At 41.8% G+C, this 18307-nt stretch overlaps 3 protein-coding genes across 6 annotated transcripts in view; 1 reads left to right on the top strand and 2 right to left on the bottom strand.

Moving 5' to 3' along the window:
- Positions 1-1546, bottom strand: part of MAP3K19 (mitogen-activated protein kinase kinase kinase 19) — a 28687-nt gene extending 27141 nt beyond the window's left edge. The window contains exon 1 of the mRNA XM_074967259.1: positions 905-1546. The gene's annotated coding sequence lies outside the window, so the exon portion shown is untranslated. The remainder of the gene's footprint in view (positions 1-904) is intronic.
- A 260-nt stretch (positions 1547-1806) lies between these two features.
- The window catches only part of RAB3GAP1 (RAB3 GTPase activating protein catalytic subunit 1), a 49689-nt gene continuing 33188 nt past the window's right edge, over positions 1807-18307 (top strand). For 3 of the 4 annotated variants that reach the window (XR_012641408.1, XM_074967267.1, XM_074967268.1), the window contains exons 1-5: positions 1807-1856; positions 1936-1991; positions 4371-4446; positions 7795-7927; positions 16547-16625. Coding sequence is in view for 3 of the 4 variants with exons in the window: in XM_074967267.1 (XP_074823368.1) it covers positions 1809-1856; positions 1936-1991; positions 4371-4446; positions 7795-7927; positions 16547-16625 (392 nt within the window). In the remaining variant the exon portion in view is untranslated. Of the gene's footprint in view, positions 1857-1935; positions 1992-4370; positions 4447-7794; positions 7928-16546; positions 16626-18159; positions 18279-18307 lie in introns of those variants that run through there. The other variant, XM_074967270.1, reaches the window with a different exon arrangement.
- ZRANB3 (zinc finger RANBP2-type containing 3) overlaps positions 6845-18307 on the bottom strand; it is a 184146-nt gene continuing 172683 nt past the window's right edge. The window contains exon 22 of the mRNA XM_074967266.1: positions 6845-6869. Coding sequence (XP_074823367.1) covers positions 6860-6869 — 10 coding nt within the window. The 3' untranslated portion in view covers positions 6845-6859. The remainder of the gene's footprint in view (positions 6870-18307) is intronic.

Consider the following 18307-nt stretch of genomic DNA (forward strand, 5'->3'; position numbering starts at 1 on the left):
TAACATTGATTTTGTTTTGTTTTACATTATGGATTCCATCATACAAGGTAACACATACCTTTAGCTTAATAAATGTCAAAGTGGCAAAGTAAGAGTTCATTTCTGCTTCATGCAACTAAGATCTTTTATACATCTCATTATTTTATCTCCCTTTATTTTATTTTCAGATGAGCTCACAGCACAACTGATGGGAATGGAAAAACTGCCTAATGTCACAACATTAAAAAACAAACAAACAAAACCAACAACAACAACAAAAAAAAAAACACTGAGAAAATGTTGGGCCCAATCTAACTCCCATTGAATTCAATAAGAATTTTCCTACTGTGTACTGTTAAACATGAGCAGGCTCAGGCCCTTATTCCGTTAACTAACAGGAAAGCATAATTGCTAGAACAAGTGCCACAGCACCCTCTACAGACTTGTTGATAGTTATCCCCAGGGATTTATCTTAGATGAAATTCAAGTTTTTATAACAAATTGCACTTTTATATAGCACCTTTCATCCAAGGATCGCATAAAATTTAAAACACAATAATATTAAGTCTCACAACAACCCTGTGGGATAGGCAGGTATTATCCCCATTTTAAACATGGCTAAACATATACAGAGAAGGTGAGTGACTTGCCCAAGGTCCCACAGTGAATCAGTGCAAAGACTGGGATAGAAGTCAAGACTCTTGATTCCCAATCTTCTATGCTAATCACTGGACAACACTTTCTCTTGGTGTACATTAGCATATGCATTCCATTAAACTGGTTTGTAAGATTATAACTAGATGGTGATCTCCTCAAGATTTTGTCTTTTTACTTTATTGTAAATTACCATGCATAATTGTGGAGCTTCATAAATAATAACTGAAAATAATAGGTTCTGTAAAATATGCTGAAACACTGAGCTTACCTAGAGCTTGTATCAAAGAGCAAGTTTTGAAACAGAGACACCAATCCGAAGAGCAGCTAAATATAATTTTTTAGGTCACAGCTGTCCCTCTTCACTGGATATCAGCTAATTCACACAGTGATTCTGTGTACTTTGATTTTATTTTCTGGGTGAGCTTCAGATTGCGTAGCCAACTGTGTTCCCATTATTAAAGCAAATTCTTCTAGAATAAAATCCTTCAGGCAGCCACTGCTACAAGCAGACTGTTTAGTTTACAAGCTGTTGCCAAGGCAACTGTCCACTGGGCATTTTGTCTGGAGAATTGTAAGTTGGAGTCTCAGCCTGCTGCTAAGTTGCTTGTAGATGCACTCAGTGACAATTAGCATCTCACTCCCTGGCCCTTTCTCCCCCCATGGCACTGCTGCCAGATTCCTGGCATGACAGCTCCTCCTTAGGCAGCACAGCAACGAGTCGGACCTCAGGTGGCTTCTATACCAAGAGCCAGGTGGGCATGATCTCCTCTTTTAATGCCCTGTGGGACAGCTCCTGAGGAGAATCCAAGCTGGCGTCCACCTCTCTGTGCCGCTGCCCTGGGTGCAGGAATAGGGCTGTCTCTCAGGAGGGATGTGTGTGTAGGAATAGGGCTGTCCCTCAGGAGGGGTGTGTGGGGAGGGATGGAGTGGAGGGGCAGGGCTGTCTCTCAGGAGGGATGTGTGTGTAGCGGGGGGGGTGTAGGAATAGGGCTGTCCCTCAGGAGGGGTGTAGGGAGAGGGTGCTCTCGGAGCGGGGAAGGGAGGCATCGGACTGGGCTGAGAGCAGCGGGTAGCTCTGTGTGCGAGCCCCAAAGCTGGGGGCATTTCCAACGGCTCTCTCGCTGCCCTTCCCCGCCGTCCTGCTCCCGCCCCCGCCCATCTCCCGTGATCCTATGCGCGCTACTGCCCAGAGGCTGCACAAGATGGCGGCGGACAGCGAGGTGAGTCTCCCGGCCCGGTCCCCCGCTGGTTCCTTGTAGCCCGCCCGCACTCACCGCCTCTCCCCCTCTCTCCCCGCAGCCCGAGTCCGAGGTGTTTGAGATCACGGACTTCACCACCGCCTCCGAGTGGGAAAGGTACGAGACCGCCGCCCCGGGCTCCAAATCTCTCAACCCCTCCCCTGCTGCGCGTCCTGCCCCCCACCCGCCGCCCTTCCCTGCGCTTAGCGCCCCCGCCCGGCTTTGCACGGTTAGGGGAAGGGGCCCTCGGAGCGGTACCCAGTATAACCCCCGATGGGATGATTGCACAGCGCGCGCGTCGTCCTCCTCCGCCCCGGCAAGCTGTTGCCTGCCCTCAGGAACCCCTGGGAAAGGCAGTATGGCCTCCCGAGTCCCGCTCCTTCCTCTGAGGCCTCAGCGTCGTGACTCCTGTGGTGTGGCCCCACACGCCTTAGCGTTTTTGGGACCAGTTTCCCACTCCTGTTGTTAACCCCGGAATGGATCTACTTGTGGGTGTGCTGGCGTAGGAAGCAGCATTTTAACCGTCCTGTTGCGTAGGTCTGACTGAATCAGGTCTAAATGAAACCGTGGTAAAATAGCCAGTGGCTTCCTGGAGCCTTCTCCCTCCATGCTTCTCTCAGTTGCTGTCACCGCTGAAGGAGAACCAACAGTAGGGTGTCTTTCAGAGAAGCTAACGTAAAGGCAGTTCTTCAGAGCAGGAACTGCATTTTTGCGATATTACTCCACTGCAAGCACGATGTCAGTGCTTAATGTGCACTATGGTATTTCCTGTGTTCAGTTCAGTGCAGAGAGATGTGCTTGTGTGGTTAAATACCATTATCAGTTTTGTCTGGGTAAATATTTGACAGGGAACAATTTATCTTGTTTTGCAGTGTTAGAAATTTAGTCATCTTTTGTTGTTTGCTTTATTTAAAATAGTAATGTGGACAGTGCACAGAATGGATTTCTGCAAATGACACAAACTGGGAAGTTGATTGAAGTGCTGGTTTGTTTGTATGCAAATGGAATGAGCACAGAAGAAAATTGACTTTTTGTAATTAGGTTGATTGGATAGGCAGAAGGTGCTGTCCCAACCATAAGAATAACTCTGAGTTGGAATATTGAAATGCCAATAAAACATACACGAGGCCTAATCCCATTCCCAGTTAAATCAATAGAAGTTGGACTGATCCATCATCAAGTTTGTGTGTGAGTGAACTCCCTTAAAGTGAACATATTAATGTAAAGTACCAGAAAATAGATTATAAAGAACAATCTTACATTATCTACATGATTTTATAGGCCTCTTCCATCTCTGGTTTTCATGATAGAAGCTTAGTCCTCTTTCAAAGTTTTATAGTCTGCTTATGTGTTAAAATCTAAATTTGGGTTGCTATTTGAATAATCCATGGTATGGAATTTTGTTTGTTTAAAGTGAATATTTCTAATTGATTCATAATATTTGGAGGGCTTCTGGTGATTACACTAAAGATTCAAAGAATGAAGTCTGCCAGGGAGAAAAGTACATACCAGAATCTGTCTTCCCATTATTTTTAATAATTAGTTTAAGTATGCATTTTCAGCTGTTGGAGACTGAGAACATCACTGTTGGCAGCTAGTGTTGATTTATTGACTCTTGCAGTTGTTGGCTTGGTCATTTGGATTTCTGATATTTCTGAGCAGAATGAAATCAACTGGGGAAAGTGTTTGTTAGCTTGCTGTGAGTTACAAAGTATGAATTCAGTTTCTACTAAAACTCATCCAGAAAGCTCAGTAGACTTTCTAAACTAAGAATAACTTTTGTGGGGTTTATCACTGTCACCAGAATCATAAACTAAAATTATAGCTTTATATCTGTATGGTGTGTGGTGTATATTATTTGTTAGTTACAAATTTGAAATACTTGAGAGAGAGAGAGAGATTTCCTGCTCAGACTCTGGCCATCGTTCTCTGTTCCATGCTTCCCCTTTTTGTTCAGATACTGGATGATGTAAGCAGCACTGTATTGTACAGCAAGTAGATTATTTTAAAATTAACTTTCCAAGTGTATAATTCCTGAGCTGGTCACTAAGAGAGACAAAATCATTCTGTTTACAAATTACTTAATGTTTACAATACTATTTGGTTATCTGTAGATACATCTTTGCCTCTCTGCTCAGTGGGATGTTTGTGCCTATATCCTGTAGATCAGATTGTGAGCCCCTTTATTTTACAGTGGTGGTCAGTGAAATGAAAATCTGAATGAAGTGTAATTTCCCCTGAAATAGAACTACTGAGTGGAACTATGCATGTGAGTAACAGCTCACCAGTGTAAATAAGAGGCTCACAATCAGGCACTCTGTGAGAGTAAGGCTTAGTATAAATGAAATAGAGAAAAAAGAATAATATAAAATCCTAAAATAAGTTGTACAGTGCTCATTTTTCAGGAATTTCACTGTATTGTACTGTCACTTTTTGCGAGATAAGTTCTAATGTAAACTCTGTTTAGGAAATACTAATAATTTTTCTCCCCGCTAGATTTATTTCAAAAGTTGAAGAAGTTTTGAATGACTGGAAACTGATTGGGATTTCTTCAGGCAAGCCTCTAGAAAAGGTCAGTTTAATTGCTTCTGAATTTCTGTTTCATAATTGGAGATGGCATGTAATATATAGTGTGCATTCATATTTACACTTCAAATTTCCATTTATTTGGCAGACTAAACTTTGAGGTTACTTACAGCAAGAACAGTTTTCAGTGGGAATTTTACTTGAAGAAATGAATCTGTGTGGTCAAAATTAATTGTAAAGTTATGGAGATATTTTTATATTGTTATATATGTTATATTGGTAATGAGTGTGCTCCAGTGTTCTTGTTCCTGGATTCAGAGTGGGAGAGGCATTGTCCAGGTTCCCATTCGAGTTCTCAAGGATCTCTGTTTTCCCTTCACTCCTTGGCACTTAACCTTTATGATGCACGGATAAAAGTCTCACATGACTCCTCAGAGCTAGTCAATGTTTGTCCGTATTTCATTACAGAGGATGCAGTTGTGGCTCAGGCACTCCACTCCCTCAAAGTCTAAAAAATACTTAGGGTATGTCTACAAAAATAGCGGCACAGCTGAGAGCTCTCCCATTGGCATAATAAAACAACCTCAGTGAATGGCAGAAGCTATGTCAGTAAGGGAAGCTCTCCTGCCAACATAGCGCTGTGCACATGAGTGCTTATATTGGTGTAACTTGTGTCGCTCAGATGGGTGGTTTATTCACACCCCTGAGCGACATAAGTTATGCCGACATAGGCTGTAGTGTAGACACTGCCATAGTCTTTGCAGCCTTCCTTCTCTGAGCCTAGTACACCAGACAGGAAACTACCCAGCTATCTTGCATAGCAATGCAGAGAAATTCTTCTGTACTGGGTGGGCTGGCAGCTACATTTTCAAAGGGAGTTTTATGAAACTAAATTTGGTGCTCAGGACAGTGTTTTCAGGGTTAAAACTTGGTTATCTAGTCAAATACTTTCAATCTTAATTATTAATATATTCCTATACCTTAAGGTTGAACTTGTCTCTTGAGTTGTGTAGTCCAATAGTCTAGTGATAGGAGCCCTATAACAAGTAAGAGGATGGTGCAAATCAAGGAATCCTCTAAATAACTTTGTTTAAGCATTACTGTATAGAAAAGTAGAATTGTTGTTAATCATACATATGCAGTGTTACTTAGTGATATTTAGAGTCAGCGTTATGCAGATATATTTTAAACAGTGGTCTAACTACTGTTTCTTCATCTGAAACTTGATTGATGTTTGTTTTTCATACACAGAACTATTTACAGTTCTCTGAAGAATAGAATTGTGTAATTACTGAGGTCAGATTCAAGATGAATATTAGAAACAGAAAAGTATTTCACACCAAATATTGGAACCAAGCAGTATACAGTAGACATAATCTCCTAAAGGAGCTGTTTTGTCTTTCAGCACAGCACTGGTGAACACTCTGAAATCTGTGATTTTGTTGGAGAGGTATACAAATGCCTTTGAATTGCCAGATAATTCTATAGGCTGTTTATTTAGAATAACCAGACGTTTGAAATGAACATGCTTGATCATAGCAAGATTTGTTTTAATATTTTAACTTTGTAAAGCATTTTGGGACTCCCTTTTTTATTAATCTATGTAAAATACATATTGTCCACACCAGAAAGATTAATTCTGTAGGTAATACTTGCAATATACTTTATTGCTGATCTAAATGCCCTCTAAGCTGTGTGGCCACGCATCAGGCAATCAAGGGCTGCACAGGCTGGTAGAGGTGCCTTTCCCCCAGCCCCGGAGTGGCTGTGGCTGGGGAGAGGGCTGGAGGGAGTCCTCTTTTCCTGGCGCAGTCCCGGGGCAGCCTGCGCCCCTGTTATGCTATACAAAGCATACGGGATCTTTTATAAGAGAGAAGGCAAATACTCCATATTTATTAAAAATACAACAGTTAGCATGTGCTTTTCGGTCACACAAACACATACACACAAGTCCTGCATATGGTCTTTATAGTTACCAGTCTGTAGTAGCTCAAGTCAATCTAATAGCCAATTAGATGGAGCACAAGTGAGAAGCTAGGCTCTGTCGGTCGCGATCCGATGCTCCGCAGGACTGAACCCAGAGTTCCATGGCAAAACACCCCATCTTTATAGTTGTAAATTCCCATTTGAGTCCATGCATTTTGCCATGTCATCCTGTAATCATTAGTCCTTAAGTGGTGTTAATCTTGGGGTTTTCTGCTGTTATCATTTGATGGTTATTGTCGGGCTTCCCATCATTATCTCCTATTTGTTGTCTCGTCTTCGGGGGGTGCCTGCCTCACCTCCTGAGGTCGTCAATGCTGCTAACATGTTTAGCCTCAGATACAATGGGTATTTTCTGATGTTCTCCTGGTATTTCCAAGTCTCTCACTTTTTCTTGACCATCTGGACATTTGTGATGGCTTTCATATCATATCTTTTTCCTGATGCATGTATTCCTCATTTACACAAAAAGTCTCTCACAGAAACCTTCAGAGGTATACAGAATACGTTGTAAATTAAGTCTTGCTAAATCTTATAACTAAAACAGTTCACATTGGGGCTTCAGGCCCTGAACCTTTCTCTAATCTATTTATTATAGACACAATACAAAATCCTGTCATTTACTTACTAAACCTTAAAACAAAGAAATGTATATTTAACTAGAGTGCCTAATTTGTAATACATATAAGAAACCATAGTAGACATTATATCTTATCCTAAAACAAAAGGGTGACCATAATCAGTCATAAGGATTGTTCTGGTCTGTCCCAGCCTTAACATCAGTACAGACACTGGCAGTCTGTCAGATGCATTCCTACCAATGTCCCAGAGGGACATTCCTTTCTGCTATTCAAAAAGGGTGGCTGGTAAAATGAAATCAAGACATACATTAGTACTTCTATTCTTATAGTACAGTTATAAAATCCTGCTCCTACACCCCAAACTCCGCATTCCTAGCCTCACTCCAGAGCCCGCAGCCCCGTCCGGAGCCCTTACTCCCCCACACACCCCAACCCTCTGCCCCAGCCCTGGGCCTCCTCCTGCACTCCAAACCTCTCATCCCCAGCCCCACTCCAGAGCCTCCATCCCCAGCCAGAACCCTAACCCCCCACACCTCAACCCTCTGCCCCGTCCCTGAGTCCCCTCCCACACTCCAAGCCCCTTCTTCCCAGCCCCACCCCAGAGCCCGCACCTGCAGCCAGAGCCCTCACTCCCCCCATACTCCAACCCTCTGCTCCAGCCTTGGGCCTCCTCCCACACTCCGAACCCCTCAGCCCCACCCCACATCACCTCCATATTGATGCACATAAAATTCATTCCACACATGGATGTAAAAAGTGGGAACATTGTTGTTGAAGGTTAACCTAAATCTCCATGACCGAATAATATCGAATCCCTTTTCAATATACAGGGTGTATACACCACTGGAATATGGGAGGAGAAATCAGATGAAATTTCATTTGCTGACTTCAGATTCTCCATTACTCATCATTATCTTGTGCAAGAAGCCAGTGACAAAGATGGGAAAGAGGAGTTGGTAGAAGGTAAATGATTGTTCTTTTAATTGGTATAGGTATAGGGTAGATGGCATTCAGAAATTACTCTTCACTGTATCATGATAATGTAGTGTGAAATTTGCAGCACGTTAATTTGACTTGTCTAGAAACGTCAGAGGTCTGCAGATTATGCTCTCAAACCACAAGGTGCATGTCTGTTTGTTCAAAATATTTTGCAAACTATAGTTTCCATGTAGTATTGTTAGTTCGTTCTCCCCAAAGAACTTGAGTTGTTAGGTTATAAATTTAAAGGTCCTTAAAGTTCAGCTGTCTGGCTGTTATCTTGGTATAAAAGGCAAAAATAGCAAGTGTTACAGTTTTAATAAAACTTGTGGATGTTCGGAACAGTGTTGATCCCTCTCTTCTTAATATTTCTGGGAGGAAACCTGAATCTTATGTCCAGTTGGGTCTTTTTAAATCTAATGTAAATACTGAGTGTTAGCATTTTGCGTTAGTGAAACATTGTGGTAGTGATGAAAGAATATATTGTAGCCTAACAAACATACCAAAGCTTTATAATGGTATGCTTTGTTCACTATAACATTTACTCTTTGACACGTTAACAAATGCTGAAGCAGAATTAAAGCTGACAAACCTACATTGTTTAATTATTTCATTGTGAAAAGGATGTGAATGTATGTAATTGCAGTGTTTCCAACTACACTGTCCTCTAAAGGTTCTCATCCCTATGTAAACCTTAAAATCAAAGTACAGTAAATTTAGCTCCTCCCCTTTTACCCACCAACTCTGAAATACATGCCTCAGAATTTGAAACTATCAAGAACAAGTAAATTTTCAGTCTCATTATATTAACATCTCAAAGCCCCTGAAGACTTCTCTTCTTTTTCAGACATGCAGATGATAGCCAGTATATGCTTGCATTATTTGATTGGCAGTGTCCTTGCATGGACGGTCCCTGTTCCAGCTCTCTTTCTGATATATCTTGACTAATGATTAGGAATGGCCATAGCAGGAGCATCTACTATTATGGTGATTTCCTTAATGATGTGTTTCAAAACTGTTACAGATTAAGGCAAGAAATATTTTTTTCCAAAATATTTGGTAGCTATGCCTTCTCAGTAGAAGAAAGAATGGATTTGTTTCTTAAGAAAGTCCCTTTTAATTAAAAGTTACATTAGTACTAATGAATGCGCTAGACTGACAGCTGTGAAGGTTGAGATGAGGTATGATGGAGCTGTTGAGTGATGCCATTACAGTACAAACGGGGATAAACAGTGACACCATCAACACGTTAAAATGATCACTTTGAAATATTTGCATTAGTTTCTGTTAGTTTAATGACCCTTTCTTACTATTTCAAAACATAAAGTTGGATTTCTCTGTGACCTTAAAGCATCACAATGACAATCTAAAGGGTAATAATCTAATAATAATTTTGTACAGATATTGAAACGTGATAGCACTGGTGACATTTCTAGTCAACGTTATCACCATCTTGTTCATCATTATGATCTCTGTTGAGGGTGCATGGGTTACCAAATTCTTAATTGTCTTGGCATGTACACAGTTCTCTGCAGGGAAGATTGTTTTGACTACTGACACAGTTGATTGTGCAGTGACCGCTGCTGGTACAGGCACAAATAAGGTCTTGTAGAAGCTCAGATGCTGTTGGGTCCTTGAAGAACACAGGAAGTAGTTCATCACCCCCATTTTTCCATCCATGTTGCAATGGTATTCCATTATCTGTTTTACCTGTGTATGAAGACATCCAAATCTTTGCTTGCCAAAGTACTTTTTTGACATGCTCTTCAAAACTATCCTCACATGGTGGGAGTTTGGCCAATGACTTGTGATGGCTAGATTGAAGTGCAAGCAATTCAGGTCTCTGTGGATCTCCTCTTCTTTCTCACTGTTGTCATACAGCTCTGCTACCACCTTCTTTGCTGCAGAAATTGTGGCTTGGCCATCACGCTCTGCAAATTAGTCAAGGTCTCTGAAGTGACAAGCTCCCTTTGTTTTGACAGCTCTAAACACAGATGCTTTTTTTCCCCTTGTACCAAGTAGGGATGATAGTGTCATATCCTGTTAATGCGTGTACAGCACAAAGTATGCTGCAAAAGTCAGGAGTGTGTCACAAATTGCATGTACAGGTATGAAGCATGGTGCCTAATTCCAGTCCATATGTTAAATGTGTTCAATTTTTAGAAAGTAGCGAAGAGCAAGGACCAAAACATCTGTATCAGGTGACCTATTTACTATGGTTCTTTTAAGATCACAAAACTCAAAAGCCATGTTGGCACATTTCGCATGCAGAAGCATCCTTGTATCTGTTTCTTTTTGAGTACTATACGAGTCCTTGGGCTTCCTCAGCATTTCGATTGGTGATGACTTTGCTGCTTCATCTTTGGAAAAGCCTCCAGCAAGGAGGAGTGTTTGTGTTGGGTGTGCCCCTACACTCTTGGGTTCATTTTGACCCATATATTCAGAGGAATTGTAAAAGTGACTGCTTATTGAATGCCACATTTAGAAACTTTTCCATTGAGGCATAGGACGTCCACCAATCATTTGGTATTTCTTGCATCCAATCTTAGATCCTGTCTGGTGCTGTTTCTCTGTTTTTCTGTTTCTCTGTTTTTCACAGAGCTACTGTTGTCATATATGTCAGAAACTTTGATTACAGAATTAGCTTTGTCAAATCCCTTTAGGGCCTGCCTCATGAACTCAGCAACCAATTAATCAAATGTGTGGAATTCGTCTCCAGACATCATTTGTATGACAGCCATAGTATCTCTGATATACATGATGGTTTCTTTGTCTCATGCTGTCATAAATATAAAGGGAAGGGTAACCACCTTTCTGTATACAGAACTATAAAATCCCTCCTGGCCAGAGGCAAAATCCCTTCACCTCTAAAGGATTAAGAAGCTAAGATAACCTTGCTGGCACCTGACCAAAATGACCAATGAGGAGACAAGATACTTTCAAAGCTGGAGGAGGGGTGGGGGAAACAAATGGTCTGTCTGTGTGATTCTTTTGCTGGGACCAGGTCAGGAATGCTCTTCAGAACTTCTGTTAAGTTGGTAAGTAATCTAGCTAGAAATGTGTTAGATTTCCTTTTGTTTAAATGGCTGGTAAATAAGCTGGGCTGAATGGAATGTATATTCCTGTTTTGTGTCTTTTTGTAACTTAGGGTTTTGCCTAGAGGGATTCTTTATGTTTTGAATCTGATTACCCTGTAAGGTGTTTACCATCCTGATTTTACAGAGGTGATTCTTTTACTTTTTCTTTAATTAAAATTCTTCTTTTAAGACCGTGATTGCTTTTTCATTGTTCTTAAGATCCAAGGGTTTGGGTCTGTGTTCACCTATGCAAATTGGTGACTATTTTTATCAAACCTTCCCCAGGAAAGGGGGTGTAAGGGCTTGGGGGGATATTTTGGGGGGAAGATGTCTCCAAGTGGGCTCTTCCCCTGTTCTTTGTTTAACACGCTTGGTAGTGGCAGCATAGGGTTCAAGGACAAGGCACAGTTTGTACCTTGAGGAAGTTTTTAACCTAAGCTGGTAAGAATAAGCTTAGGGGGTCTTTCATGCGGGTCCCCACATCTTTACCCTAGAGTTCAGAGTGGGGAAGGAACCTTGACACATGCTCTTAGGTCATGAATCCTTTCAGCTAGAGCTTCCAGATGATGCCCTAATTCAGCTTTGTCTGTTCTTCCCATTGTTCCATCTGCATGGAAGAGGGACATAGGCCCAGGTCCTGTTGGGTGACGAAGGACATCATCTCTGCATCTTGTTAAGGACAGGGGCTCTGTGGAAGCCAGTTTCTGGACTTGTAGCTGCTCTGATTGTCCATCCCTTGCCAGACATTTGTTCGTTTTGGCCATGTCAGCAAATGTTTTGATGCCAGATTTCTTGATGGGGCTGAAGAAGCTATGTGTCCCATTAGAATCAAGTACACCTCTCACAAATCTTTCCATTTGTTCTTCACCAACATCTACTATTTTCAATGGAGACTGGTACATCTGATGTTACATGCAGTCCAGTGGATATGTTGATAAGCGCCCGTGGATATGATTCAGTGTAAATGGGATTGTCTTAGTGCTGATGACATAGTTGTCAAGAGCAGTAACTGCACTGAAAAGGGATGAAGAGCATGAGGCAAGGACTTGTTTGTGGACTTTGTCTTCACCACTTCTTGTTAGGTCATGTCTTTCTCTCACAGTATTTGCATATTCACAGTATGAAGCTGTGTATTGTCACCTCTAACACTAATACTGGCCTGTGTATAAATTCTGAATTGAAAAACTACTTTCTAGAATATTTCAGAGGCTGGTACTGTGTGCATAGACAACTATACATGAAAACATTCTACCAGAGAGGCAAAGTGGATGAAGTTATTTCTTGACCAACTTCTGTTGGTAAAAGTGACAAGATTTTGAGCTCCACAGAGCCCTTCTTCTGGTCTGAGAAAGGTAAACAGTGTCACAGCTAAATAAAACAGATTGTTTAGCATAAGGAGTTAACACATGTTGCAAGAAACCATTCAAAATGAAGTGGGCAATTAACACCTCTGCAGTCATAGGACAAAGAAGAATAAGGCCTTTTCTACACTACAATGTTTTGTCGGCAAAAGCTGCCTTTTGCTGACAAAACGGGAGGTGTACATACTACAAAGCTACTTTTGGTGGCAAAACTCTGCTGTTTCGCCAACAAAACCAAACCACTTCAACAAGAAGCATAAAGCTTTTGCTGCAAAATTAAAGTGTCAGAGCATCAGTGTAGACACTGCTGTTCGTTTTGTCGACATAGCTGGCTTCCACCTGTATCCCACAATACCTGCGGTGACTACTCTACTCACTGTTTTGATTTCTGCTGCCCTGCAGGCATACGCCCCTCCCCTTTCAAAGCTCTGGGAAGCTGACAGCTGAGCGTGTTTCTCCCTTTGGGGAGCAAAGAGCAAATAATTAACATGGAATGCTCCTGTTCGGCTCTGCACTAGGAACACAGTGGTGCTGCTGCAGGCAGACTGCTGCTGCTGGTGGGGGTTGCTTTTGGGTGTATGACTGCTGTGCTGCTTTGACATTCCTCAGCACAGAGAGCTCACAGAGCTGTGCAGGATGCTGCTCCCAGCAGCTGAGGCAGTTGTGGGAGAACTGGGAGGGAATCACAGAACCGCAGGCAGAGTGGGCTGCTTCGGGAGAGACTGCTGTGCTGAGCAGAGATGGGGGCTGAAGGGGTGGGGAGGGTGTCCCCCTGCTTCAGGATAGGTCGGTCAGCCTGCTGGTCCCCCCCCCCCCCTTTCAGTTGAAAAAGCATCTGACAATCTACTAGGATGCCCCTGGAATGATGGGATTGACAAACCTGCATCATGTGACACTTTACCTGCCCCATGAGACATTGCAAACCCTTACCAAAGCACCCTGCAGCCAGTTGCACAGTGGGATAGCTATGCACAGTGCACTGCTCTCTGTGTCGATACAAGACTTGTTAGTGTGGATGCACTCTCCCGACACAAGGATCTAATGTGGAGATGCAACAGCGGTTTTAATTAAAGCGGCATAACTTTTCCAACAAAACTTTGTAGTGTAGACAAGTGGGTTACAGGTTGTAACGAGACATAAAAGCAATGTCTCTGAGCATGATCTTTGGTGTCTAGCAGAATTATGAATTTAAGCTCCTGTGCTTGTCTTTTTAACATGTTGTTGTGTAGGTTTCCTTTGAGGATGAGGTCTGAGAGCTCATATTGGAAGTTGTCATTTTGTGAAAAGTGTTCATCCACAGGTGATAGGGTTTTTTTGTCTTATGGTTTTTCTGTATGAGCTCATTAGAAAGTGTAGTGATTGTCTAGTTTCACCCACCTAGTTGTTGAGGCATTTGATGCACCGGATGAGATCACACCCCATCACAATATGTGGTGTTAGGGCCCATGGATCATGAAAGGTATGCTGCGGGGTACTGATTGTTGTAGCAGTGGAGATATGGCTGCAAGTTTTGCATATGTTGTTTTGGCAAGGTCTGGTGCCATTTTGAGTCGGTTTGTCCTGGTCTGTGGGGAGCTTGCTTCTGATGATGATCTTGGTGAAGCTGGGGGGTTGTTTGAAGGTCAGAAGAGAGAGTTTTGGAAAGATTTCTTTTGTCACTTTTTTTTGTGTGGAAATTCTTCCTCAAGGTGGCGCATGAAGAGGTTGGCATAAAGGAGAGCCATCCTAGTACCCACGGCTGTTCCCATGTTTTGGAAAAGCGTGTGTTTGTTTAAATGTAAGTTTTTTATGGATATGTGAGGATGAAATGGATGAGTTTGATGTGTTTGGATCGGATATCTGACTATACATTGTTTTCTACATATGAGGTAGGTAGGTGATGTCTTTGTGGTGAGGGATGGTGATGTATAGCAATGGTTCTCAAACTTTTGTACTGGTGACCCCTTTCACATAGCTAACCTCTGAGTGCGACCTCCCTCCCCCTTATAAATTAAAAACACTTTTAAATATATTTAACACCATTATAAATGCTGGATGCAAAGTGAGGCTTGGGGTGGAGGCTGACAGCTTGTGACTCCCATGTAATAGCTTTGCGACCCTCTGGGGGGTCCCGACCCCCCAGTTTAAGAACCCCTGGTATATAAGGAGTTGGTAAGGATGTTATGAGAGAGGTGGTTGATGATGTGGAAGCTGGTTGTGTCCAGGAGGAAACTTGCCCTTTGTGTGGTGAATGGTGTGAGGACGATTTCTGAGAGTCCTGATATTCCTTAAGTGAGAGTTCTATGGCCAGGTATGATGGGTCTGCCTGGGTTTGTGTATTTTGGGAAGCATGTAGGAGGTCCCTTAGGTGGGTTTGTGGGGGATGAGGTTTGGAGTTGTTTAGGGAAGGCTGTGAATATGGTTGTGGGATCTTCTTTGAGTTCTTTATAGTTGGTGGTGTCAGAGTTGTTGGTTGGCCTCGATGTGGTTAGTTACCATGGTTGAGGATTCTGATGGTACACCCTTTGTCTGCTGGTTTGATCACTGTTGGGTGGTTGGATTTCAGAAACTGTGTAGCTGACCTTTTTGGCAGTGAAGGGATTGTGGTGGATGCAATGCTTAAGGATTTCACAGGTGATTTCCCCCCCTACCTCCACCCTCTACCCCCACCCCCTCAAAAGCAATCAGTGTAATGATCAAGTATGTGGTTTCATGGGTTGGTGGGTATCCAATCAGATTTTTTTTTTCTTATGACTGTTGGTGGGGTCATGGTAGTTGTGGTTGGTGTTGTCTTTGTTGTGAAATAACTCACTGAGGCAGAGTCAGCAAAATAATTCTTCTAGTTGTTCATATGTTAGTATGGTATCAGGTTTGGTGGTGGGGCAGAAGTGCAGTCCCTGGGAGAGTAGTTTTGATAAGCTGATGATACTGGGGAGTCGTGTACTGTCCATGTGGTGGGTCCTCCCAGGAGTGGGTAATGGGTTCTCCCAGAAGTGGTATTTTGTGGAGGAGGAGGAGTTGATTCCACTCTTTGTTTTCGTGTTAGTTGTTTTGGATTTCTTGTGTGATTGCCAAGTAGGTTTCTTGAGTTCCACCCCCCCACACCCTTTCCAGGGTGGGAGCATGTGGTGATTTCTTGTTTGAGGTGGTCCCTTTTGGAATACATGAACTGCAGGAGACGGTTCCTCTTTTTTTTTTCTGTTGTCATAGTCACATTGCAGTGTTTTTGGAACTGTGCAAAAAAAGACACTTTTCCACTTTGGGTACCATTGTTTCACCTTGCCTACAGGCCTTATGGCACCATTTGACAACTGCACATTATACCTCATCTAAATGTACATAAAATAAGCTTTCAAATGATTAATGTACCCACCCTACACACACCATATAAACTCCAAAAACATGGGCCTTTTTGGACAACTGCCTCACAGCTCCAAGGAACACACATACCATTGAGTAGTAACAGTGCAGAGTTGAATGCAGTGAGCTGAATTTTTTTTTTTTTTTTTTTTTTTTGTTGAGCATTATTTTTAATGGTAATTGTCAGGGTAACACCACCTAGATTCTGTGGTGATTAGTGCTGGTCTATTTAAAATACATTGATTGATGGGGCCCAAAGTATTGCCTACTTTCAGAAACTTAAGGTTCCACTGTTCTGCCTTCTTGTATGTCTTTCCTTTGATTTTTTTAAAGGAACAAATTGTATTAAACAAACCTTAAAACCTAACATTCCTCTGGCCTTGGACACCCAAAAGGCAATAAATAGACTTTTTGCACATATCTCTTTTTACATGAAAGTAGCATGGACAGCTACCTGCAGGAGGTCCTGTGGCTGTGAATGATGGATCCCAGAAATATGTTGGTTACAGTATAGGGCCTCAAAGAGGGAGGAAAAATATGAAAGCAATAAAAACAGGAAGGCAAGCTCTAGGTCCTTAATAGGGATATGAAGTTTTTATTACTATACTAGGAACTAAATTGCAGTGTGAAAAAAACAGAGGTAAAATTGATTTTACTGGAGAAAAGTTTTCTGTTCCAAAGATTCTGTTCTAATATAATGAACCTCAAAGACTTCTTTGAAGAATAAATTCAGTTAGAGAAAATTCTCTTTACTTTCACACACAACAGATTTCCGCTTGACATAGTAAAAATATACCGACACTTAACTTTATCAAATTGTTTCACAGATGCCCTTCCGTTATCTATGCAAGACTTGTTGTGCACGAACAATGATTTTCCTCCTAGAGCCCATTGTCTTGTGAGATGGTATGTATGCATTCTTTAGTCTGTTTTCTTCTATATTACAAGTAACATTTAAACATATATCATAATTAAGGCCCTACCAAATTCATGGTCCATTTTGGTCAATTCCATGGTCATAAGATTTTTAAAATAGTAAATTTCATGATTTCGGCTATTAAACCTGAAATTTCATGGTATTGTAATTTTAGGTGTCCTGACCCATAAAGGAGGTAGGGGTGTGTGTGTGTGGTAGGGGGATTGCAAGGTTATTGTATGGAGGATTGCGGTACTGCTACCCTTACCTTTGTGCTGCTGGTGGCAGTGGCACTGCCTTCAGAGCTCGGCAGCTGGAGAGCGGCAGCTGCTGACTGGGAGCCCAGCTCTGAAGGCAGAGATGCTGCCAGCACTGGCGCAGAGGTAAGGATGTCATGGTATGGTATTGCCACCCTTACTTCTGTGCTGCTGCTAACAGGACGCTGACTTCTGAGCTGCGTGCCTGGCTAAACAGCCGCAGATCTGAAGGCAGTGCAGAAGTAAGGGTGGCAATACTGTGACCCCCCACCCCTCCCCCGCCATAATAACCATGTGACACCCCCCTGCCCCAAACTCCCTTTTGGGTCAGGCCTCTCAATTTGAGAAATGCTGGTCTCCCCTGTGAAATCTGTATAGTATCAGGGTAAAAAAAGCACACACAAGACCAGATTTCATGGTCTGTGATGTGTTTTTCATGGCCGTGAATTTGGTAGGGCCCTAATAATAATTTGATTTTCAGTGATCAGATTGGGTATTCATTCAGCATTCATTGTGTCAAGATTGGAGCCTTACAAAAATAAGCATCACTCAGTATTTGGAACATTTAGCTAATTTAAAATTAGTTAATGATTTAAATTAAAACGAAAGCGAAACGCTTTCGGTGTTTAAAATCTTCAAATGACACTTAGTGGAATGTGTACTAAAATTCAAGATGATTAAATACATTTCAGACTGAAGTCTTTCAAGTATTAGTTTCTTTCATATCGGAGCAAGACATAAAATAAAACTTTAAGATGTATTTTTGTCATTCATAATTTTTTGTTATGTTTGTACTACAGTTAAATAGACATTGTGTTCCTTTTGGTTTCTTCACTCTGTTCTGCAGTGAAGTAGAACTAGTGCTATCACAAGTCTCTTTGTGGCCAGAGTATGATGTTACAAACTCAGGATTATGTCTTGGCTGCAGACTTGGGTAGAAGGAGAATGGCTTTATTTAATTCCAGATCACTTAAAGAATAGAAGTGGGAAAACAAAGTTATTGTCAAATAAATTGCTCTTTGCATAAATGTTGTGTTTATTTACCTTCACAAGAAAGTAATATAGCCTTATGCAAGCTTTTATATGTGACACTAGGACTAAATGAAAAGCACAGCGATCTCTGCCAGAGTGAATAATACATGCTGTCTTCTTTTTTTTTTTTTTTTTTTGTTTTTGCTGGCTGAATTTCAGGGTGGAGTACATCACTGCACATGTTGCAGGGTACTTATCAGTTGTCTCTAATGTATCTTTTATTTAGAGCAGTGGTTCTCAACCTATTTACCATTGTGGGCTGCATCCAATACTACCTGTATGGCCCTGAGGATGTCACATGGGCTGCAGCTCTGTGCTGATTGGGCTGCAGGTTGAGAACCACTGATTTAGAATGTAAGTAATGACATATAATATGCTTTGGT

This window comes from Natator depressus, chromosome 11, assembly GCF_965152275.1.
Source record: "Natator depressus isolate rNatDep1 chromosome 11, rNatDep2.hap1, whole genome shotgun sequence".
Taxonomy (NCBI): Eukaryota; Metazoa; Chordata; order Testudines; family Cheloniidae; genus Natator; species Natator depressus.